The 8,971-nt window shown below is 42.9% G+C and overlaps 1 protein-coding gene across 1 annotated transcript in view; it reads left to right on the forward strand.

Moving 5' to 3' along the window:
* The first annotated feature begins 420 nt into the window (after positions 1-420).
* Positions 421-8,971, forward strand: part of KCNAB1 (potassium voltage-gated channel subfamily A regulatory beta subunit 1) — a 360,079-nt gene continuing 351,528 nt past the window's right edge. The window contains exon 1 of the mRNA XM_069083440.1: positions 421-1,581. Coding sequence (XP_068939541.1) covers positions 1,361-1,581 — 221 coding nt within the window. The 5' untranslated portion in view covers positions 421-1,360. The remainder of the gene's footprint in view (positions 1,582-8,971) is intronic.

Below are 8,971 nucleotides of genomic sequence, written 5' to 3' on the forward strand. Positions count from 1 at the left end.
ACCCTCACCTGCTAAGCGTTAGCTTCCGCTGCCCAGTACATAGTGAGGTCTTTCGAATATCTGCCTGTATAGACTACCCAGCATTCCAGAACTTCAGAACAGGGAAAGAGCCTACCCCACGCCACCCTATTTATTTGAATGGGAACCTTCTACAAACAGGGACGGTTACCAGTACTGACTCAGAACCTCCAACAGGAGCTTTTAAGAAAACTTCAAAGTAACCACTTTGCGGATAATGCGCCATGGTGAAATTCACCTTGAGTAAAGGCTAAGACTAGAAGGCACCAGCCCTTCCTGTTAGTGCTAAAGAATCCGCGTGCTAATTCTGGGACGTGTGCCCGGGGGCAGGCGGGGGCACCCTCCCCCCCATCCTCCTCCTCCTCTTTCCCCAATTCCCGTCAGTGACATGTGGCCGGAATCCTGCGAGCTGCTAGTCTCACCGCCCATGATCGCTTACAGCGAGGAGCTGGTGAAAGCAATTTTCCTCCCCTTCTCCTCACACACAAAGGCAAACCCCAGCTTCTCAGGCGTTCAGAGAAAGCCTTGTTTTACAGTGCGGCTGCAAAGCCATGCGGGTGGTGGCGGTGCGGGCTCCTCCGCGCTTCATCCTGGCGGGCGCTAACAGGCTGGAAATGTGCGGGTCAGGGTCCTGAGCAGCTGCGACAGTCGTAATTGGGCAAGGGGTGCTCGCTGGAAAACACACACACACACATACACACACAGACGCTCATACACACACACACACTCTCTCTCTCTCTCTCTCACACGCACCAATGGCTGCGCCTGGGCTCGGGAGACTGACTCGCCTTTGATTAGACGTGCCTTCTTCAGCAGCTGAGCTCTCCAGTGCCGCGTTTGGGGTCCACGGGGTGTGTGAGACCCACTCTGCGGTATATCTGCCTGCATTGATTCCGAATCAGCAAGCCGAGGCATTGAGGAGGCGCGCTGGACCTCGGTCCACCCTGCTGAACTGCGACTGCACAGCTTTGAGCTTTCTGCAAACCTCTAACCGAGCTGGCTTTCACTGCCTAATCAATCAAAGGGAATCATTGCCAACCCTCTCTGCGCCCCAGCCCGCGTGAGCAAGTTCAATAGCAGGCTGTTTGTTCCCTTCCATCCCAGTGAGGTTGTCCTGCACCAAGCTGAGACTTGAGCTCCTCGTACTTTGGAGGCAGCTCGGAAAGGGGGAGCTGAAGCTTCCATTGACAGTATCTAGAGAGAGGGAGGGCAAGAAGACGGAGGGAGGGGAAAGAGGCAAACCTTGAATCACTCAGCATCCCGTGGCTGTTTTCTCAGATCCTAAGAAGGTTACTGTGTTGACTGAGACTTTGACTGGGAACATAGCTTTATCGGGGAAGCAATGCAAGTGTCCATAGCTTGTACAGAACACAATCTGAAGAGTCGGAATGGTGAAGATAGACTTATGAGCAAACAGAACACCACTGCCCCGAATGTAGTGAATGCAGCCCGGGCGAAATTCCGGACAGTTGCTATCATTGCTCGAAGTTTGGGAACGTTCACCCCTCAGCATCATATTTCTCTGAAAGAATCAACGGCAAAGCAGACTGGCATGAAATATAGGTATGAATGCAACATTCCTTGCTTCTGGTCTTTGCATGCCTAGAACTACTGATACGAAAGATAAATAAATCCCATTGCTTCAGAAAGTGATTTTCCAAAGCAACCTTTTTAAAGAAGCTAAAGTATTTAAAACGTTCTCTTAAAAAAAAAGCCCCGAGGATTTTAGCATCAGGATTTTTATTTTAAGTGTGGTCTGTTTTTAATATATTTTAAAGTGTCATAAACACTTAAGGAGCTGTATGAATATGAACACGCAGGAAATAACGGGACTGCCAGGAGCTGGTGCTTAGATCAGAGTAGTTTTTCAACGGGAAAATATGTTTGTCCTATTTTGTAGCTAGCACGAGAGGAATGATATATGCAGTAGTTACTATGACAATTGAACAGAATTTATACTACCCAATATCGTTTCAGAGGTAGTTCTGTGGTGATGCCTATTTTTAGAAAACCCTAGGTAACAAACGTTATGCATAGCTCTTACAGAAGTTTCGTTGAAACAACCTTAAAGATCAATGCAAGTGTCCTTTTAAAAATCTGAGTCATTGATGGGTAAACCTTAGCATTTGAAGTGAAATATGGGCAAAGCGCTAACCACGGTGCTGAAAACTATGAGGTTTCTTGAAGACCTTTAAAAACAAAAAGACCAACCCACCATACCTGCAGACACTAACAAGATTATCACTTCAATGTTATCCTTATGTTGCTCCTTATAATAGATGATTTGATCAACTAAGAATTTGATTACATAATTGTTCAACTTCTGTTCACTTGTTGGTAAGCTGCTTTCTTCTTCTGGCCCCTTCTGAACAATTCAATCACTATTTACTAAATGCCTCCACTCTACTTCTTTGATAGTAGTGCACTTAACATTCCCAAAAAGTGGATCCAAGGAGGAAGAGTGGAAGAAACTAACAATGTACTTGAAAAAAAAAACCTCTCTGATTGCTATAGTTTTCTTGGTACAAATTTGCTAGTGATGCGTTTGACCCTAACTTTTAAAATGAGCAATCTCCCCTCTTTTTAGCCAAGCTGGAAACAATTTTTGATACAACCAAAATAATGGATGCCAGCAGTCATGCCTTCTTTGTGGTCTGTAAAAATGGAATCTATAAACATTGTTTTTCAATTTACCCTTTAAAAATGTTTCTTTGTGGAAGAGCCCTTGAAACCTTCCCAGGTAAACAAACCAATCTTTACCAGGTAGGATTTATTTATTTATTTTTTTTCAGAACTGAGCTCTCAGGTGAAGTTAACAATCTTGAAACATTTTCTAATTGCCTATATCTTAGTTCATTCTTTCCTCTAGATAGCAACTTGAATGCCACTGTCCTTTGTATTCATAACTTCATGAAAATTAGACACCCTCCACCAAGGCCCTGCCAATGGCATTTCTATAAATTATATTGCAGTTGCAGACACATTGAGATTTGGTGCTGCTGTGGCATATTTCCAGGCCCCCTGATCTGAGGAAGTGACACTGCTTTCTGGATGCAGCAAGGTACAGCTGAGACTGAGAACTGTTGGCACCAGTATGAAAGGGCTAGTGAGATCTTCAATACCTTAAGCTTAAGGCGGGTGTCTTAAGCTTGACTCTGCATCTCAAATTGTAGGAGCAGCACCAAAGAAGATGGTTTCTTTAACAATTAGAAAAAACTCTTCCTTCTTGTCAATGTTTCGTGGTTAATTGTGGTCTGGTTTGTTGGGATTTATTATTCTGTGGACTTCCATTAAAGTTTTATCAGTTCCATTCTCAATATATGTTGAATTTGATAGTAAATCTTTCTGTTTTTCCACACAGTATACTATGTTAGCAAATTCTCTTGGAAATAATTAATTAATGCCAGATAACTGCAACTCTTCCTTTCTCTGTCATAAATTTGGCCATCTGACAACTGGTCCTTTGAGTAATTCACTGGTTATGCAGATTCCCTGAAATGTCCTTCAATGTCACCTCTATTCTTCATTATCAGGTACCATCCACAATCACTAACCCATGGATAGATAACTTCAAATGTATCCAAAAAGTCTCCCTCACACCAAAGATCTAGAGCTGAAAGGTATCTCATCTTGTTTAATTCCTTCAGTTCATAGATGAGGAAAATGAGGATCAGGGAGGATAAATTACTTTCCCAAGGTCACACAGGTAGTAGGCATCAAAGGTGGGATTTGAACCCATGTCCTCTGACTCCAGAGCTAGCCTTCTTCCCTTCCATTACATCACACTGAAATTTGTCCTTTTCCTTTTGAAAATTCTCCTCAAAAGTCATAGATTTAGGGATGGAAGAGTGGCTCATTTGCCACTGAAAGATTAACAAGAGGGAAGCAATTATTTAGCAGTTTTATGAGGGATACTATTAAGTACACAGATCATAAGATCAAGCACAGTTTGAGGAGGAAAATATGGAGAAATGAGAGGGGGGGTGGAGAGAAGGAGAAAGAGAAGAACAGGGACAGATCTCTGAGTCCAAATCCAGTGTTCATCCCTCTAGCTCCCTCTTCTTGTTTGGAAGTTGTTTGGAAATAGATGCATTCTGAGTAATCTGAAAATCAATGGTCTTAAGAGATGTCCTTCAGTCCTTCTAGTTGAATAGGATGAGGACTTCCAGTGGGAGGTAGAATCAGTGTGGACATGCTGAGATCTCTATGGCAGGCACAGACATCTAATGCACTCTGTTTCAACTTTAGAAGAGATTTCCTTGTACAAGTTCGTATTCATATTCATGCCTGGATGGTACAGGTAAGATAGAGATCCACATAGAAAATGGGAAAGTTGCTACTGTCCTGTTTTCCCAATCTTTCCATCAAAGTTCCATCAATAACACTATTTGGAAGCAGTTTCATTTTAACATTGAAGCCTCAAGAAAGTTCAATTTTCACTTAATTAGTAACATTCTCTACTAACCTACTTATTGGTAAAGTAATGGTCTAGGTTAAAATAATTGTCATTACTTAATGATATCCACATCTTTCCAAGGTCCTTACCATTCAAGGTTAGAGAGAAGAGAAAGAGAAAGCAGAGTGGTTTTGTAACAATGGGACTGCAGGTAATTTCCATGCTTGGATTCAAATGGGTTTTTATTTCAAGGTTAGAACCACTGCTTTGCCTTCAGCTACAGGCTCATGATAATTATATTCACATATATCTAACACTTGAAGGTTTGCAAAGAACTTTACAAATATTTCCTCACAGCACTCTTGTGAGGAAGGCACTACTGTATTCCTCATTTTACAGATGAGGAAAATGAGGAAGACAGAGGTTCACAGTCTTGCCCAGGGTCATAGAGCTGGTAGCTGTATGAGATTATATTGGAACTCAGATCTTCCTGACTGGAACCCCAGTGCTTTATCCTCTGTCCTACCTGGGCATTTCATACATTGAACTTGGGATAGGGCCAATTGAATATGTGTCCACAGCCAATGCACACTGTTTCAGTGACTTCCAGACCTTACTTGTGTTTCTCCATCCTTCTGTGAATTCAGCATCCTGGTCACCATCATTATATCTGGAGGTGGTCACAATAATTTTAATTACAATTATGTGGGAACAGCACGAGGTATATAATCCTTATCAGCCTGTCTACTGCTGGAGTTGTGCTAGGGATGCTTTTAAGCAAGCAGGTAATTGGCATAGTGAACAGAGTCCTGGACCCAGAGTCGGGAAGACCTGAGTTCAGATCTAGTTTCAGACATTTGCTAGTTTCAAGACCATGGGCAATCATGGAGCCTCTGCCTGCCTAGGTTTTATCGGTTGTGAAGTAGAGAAAATAGCACCTACCTCAGAGGGGTGTTGTGAGAATTAAATGAGATGATCTTTTTAAAGTACTTAGCACACTGTGTGGCACATAGCTGGTGCCTAATAAATGGTTGTTGCTTTCCTTTCCCCAGTGAGCCTGAAGAGAGTGAACACACATTCCATTACTTTTATCCAAATACAAAATTGAATTTTTTTATCCACTTGTGTAATAGTCCTGACAGTATTAAATAGTGATGGGGACTGGCCCGGCAATTTAATTGATATGTGAATCTCCCAGGTGAGGAAACTCTAGCTACCAATGCAGGTTATCTCCTTCTCTGAAACTTACAGTGTAAAAGTGATGTCTAGGATGTGGAGATGTTAAGGGAACTTGCTAGGGTCATAAAGTCAGTACATATCATAGAAAGGACCAGAGCTCAGGTCTTCCTGATCAAATGAGGTAACATTTGTACAAAGCTCTTGTAAGTGTCCATCACGTATTAGGTGCTACACAAATATTAGTTGTCATTGTTGTCATTCCTGCCTTTGAGGTCAACTTCTGTCAGCTTCCGTCAACAGCAGGGTTGTCAGACCCACACACCTGGTTTGCATGTAACTGACAACACTCCTTGCCTTTGGCCTGAACCAGATTTAATACGGGAACATTTAACAAAATGAATAAAATGATGACAGAATAAAGATCAGCTTAATGTATGACTTTCTAAGTCAATATTCAGATTATAAGGATCCTTACATGTGGTTTAGTGAACTAATTTCGATTTGAGTTTGATGCCACCCATGTTGCTTCTCTGGAATATTAAATATAATTGCAGTCAGCTCAGTGGTTAGACCTCTGGACCTGGAGTTAGAAAGACCTGAGTTCAAATACTACCTTAGATACTTACTAGTTCCATGACCCTGGGCAATTCAGTTGATCTCTTTTTGTCTCAGTTTTCTCATGTGTAAAATGAGGAAACAATAACATATATCCTTCAGGAATGCTATAAAAATAAAATATGAGAATATTTCTGAATCATTTTGCAAATTCAAAAATACTATATAAATATTTATTATTATAGAATAAAAGCAGAAAGGGGACCTGGCCCAGGATTATCTATGCAAACTCCATCAAACAAGATGGAAAAATGCTGCTACTATTACTACATTGATTTTAACGAATCTCAAATTTGGAATGTACCTCAGATACCATTGAGTCCAACCGGAACCTGAGTAGATATCCAGGGAGACAGTCTGATATTGTCACTTATGAGTCAGAGGACTTGTGTTTAAGTGTTCTCTCTGACACTGATTACTTAAGTGGTCTCAGGCAAGCAAGTCACTAAATCTCCTTGGCCCTCAGTCTTTTCAGTTGTAAAATGAAGTTAGATGAGATAAAATTGTATTTGATTTTGGAGTACCTATGTTCAAATCTCTCCCAATAGGAGGCTGATCTCCCTGTCTCCCCACTCCCCACTCTAATCTATCCTCTGCTCATTCCTAAAGTACAGATCTGACCATGTAAATCCCCTCTTCAACCAAGTCCAGCGTTTCCCTATTGACTCCAGTATTAAATGTCAAATCATCTACTTGGATTTTAAAACCATTTCTAACCTGGCCACCTCCATGTTACATCCAGTTTTCTTATGCCTTACTCTTCTCCATCTCCATGTGCCAGTGGCCTTCTTGCTCTTTCTCATATGATATTACATCTCTTGACACAAAGCATCTTCACTCACTGCCCCCAGGCCTGGAATGTTCTTCCATCTTATTTCCACCCTCACTTTCCTGATTTCCTTCATTTCTCTGGTTAAAACCCCACCTTTTGGCAGCCAGGTAAGTAAGAGCACCGGCTCCAGTGTCGGGATGACCTGGGGATCGAATCCAGGCTCAGACTCTTAGCACCCACCCAGAAACACCTGGCCGTGTAACCTTGAGCAAGTTACTTAACCCCAATTGCTTAGGGGCGGCCAGGTGGCTCAGCGAGTAAGAGCACCGGCTCCAGTGTTGGGATGACCTGGGGATCGAATCTGGGCTCAGACACTCAGCACCACACCCAGAAATAACTGGCCGTGTAACCTTGAGCAAGTTGCTTAACCCCGATTGCTTAAAAAAAAAAACACCTTTTACAAGAAGTGTCTCCTCATCCCTATTCTAGCTAGTGCCTTCCCTGTGCAGTGGTTGCTAATTTATCCTGTATGTATCTTGTTTATACCTAGTTGTTTGCGTGTTTTCCCCCCATTAAACTGTGTCCTCCTTGAGAGTTGCTCAACCAAAGCAACTTACCTTTATTATTATCGCCAACACTTGGCACAGAGTCTGGCACATGGTAGGTGCTTAATGAATGTTTGTTTTACAATAGATATTGCTATGTGCTGTTAGGCAAGTTACTTAAACTTTCTGGGCCTCAGTTTCATCATCTGTAAAATGAGAGACTTGGACCAAATGACTCTTAAGCTCCCCTCACAGCTTTAGCTCTGTGAAAAAAAAACTCTTTACAATATTCATTGCCAAACAGAGCCGCAGTTAGAAAGTCCAGCACTTAGGACAAATTCAGCCAGAGAGTTGGAGCTATCAAAGGTTTGATCTCTCCCTTGTAGGGCTGAAGTAGGTTGAAAACAGAAGGCCTGGAAGTCAAGGAGGCTGAGGACCTGGGAGGCTAAAGTGATGGAAAGAGCTGGGGGGGCGGGGGGGGGCTGGAAAGGGGAAGAAAATCAGGTGGTGAACTGATTGGGGAGGGAGTGAAACAATAAGGAGATGGAGCTGATGAAGAGGAGCACTTGCTGAGGGATTTTGGCAGAGGGAGGGTCGAATTCTGCTGGTGGAGAGAAAGGACTACAATCACTCCTGCCCTTCCTGGTCCTCCCAGTCAGATGGTGTAAGAAAAGGAACAGCCAGCTTAGAGAAGGTCCTGAGAGCTGTAGCAATGAGTGAGACTTCAGCAAGCACAGGGGATGGAGAATTGTAGCAGGAGGAGATCTCAAAATGTTCTAGAGCAAGAAGAAGAGTCCATCTAGTAGGAGCTCCTCACTTTAGAGACAAGGACACTGGAGCCCAAAGAAGGTAGGAGATTTGCTCAAAGTCACAAAGGTAGAGAAAGAAACAGAGACAGGATTCCAACTCTGGTTGTCTGGTTCTTGAGGTAGGGAACCTTTCCAGTGCACCCTATTAGAGAAAGATTCTTCCAGAGCATAGTGAAAGGGAGAACCAAGGAAGGGAATGGTGACTGGGGTTGGATCAGACTGAAATTTATTGTGAACATGGGGGAAGTTGAGGCATTGGGTCAGATAACCTCCTCCTGCAACTGGAACCTGGATATCCCCTTGTGGCATGGCCTCCCTGCTCAGGCATATCATCGAGGGGTGGAGGGAAAGGTGTGTGTGTGTGTGTGTGTGTGTGTGTGTGTGTGTGTGTGTGTGTGTGCAAGCGCACACACATGCCAGTCTTCCCTGACCCTTGGGAAGGTGGAAAGAGATATATAAAGCCAGCAATTCCAGAAGGACCTAGGAGGAAGTGGTAGCCTACAGATTTGTGAGTTGTCTTGGTTAAAAAATGGGAGTGGGGAATGGGTCTCAGAGGTATTATTAATGTAATTGTCTTAACTATCTAAATTCCATGAGGGTAGCAACATATTTTTAAAGTAAGCAAACTCTATACTTG

The sequence above is a fragment of the Petaurus breviceps genome, unplaced genomic scaffold (genome assembly GCF_028583685.1).
Source record: "Petaurus breviceps papuanus isolate PSGF00001 unplaced genomic scaffold, PetGlider_PUasm1.0 173, whole genome shotgun sequence".
NCBI lineage: Eukaryota > Metazoa > Chordata > Mammalia > Diprotodontia > Petauridae > Petaurus > Petaurus breviceps.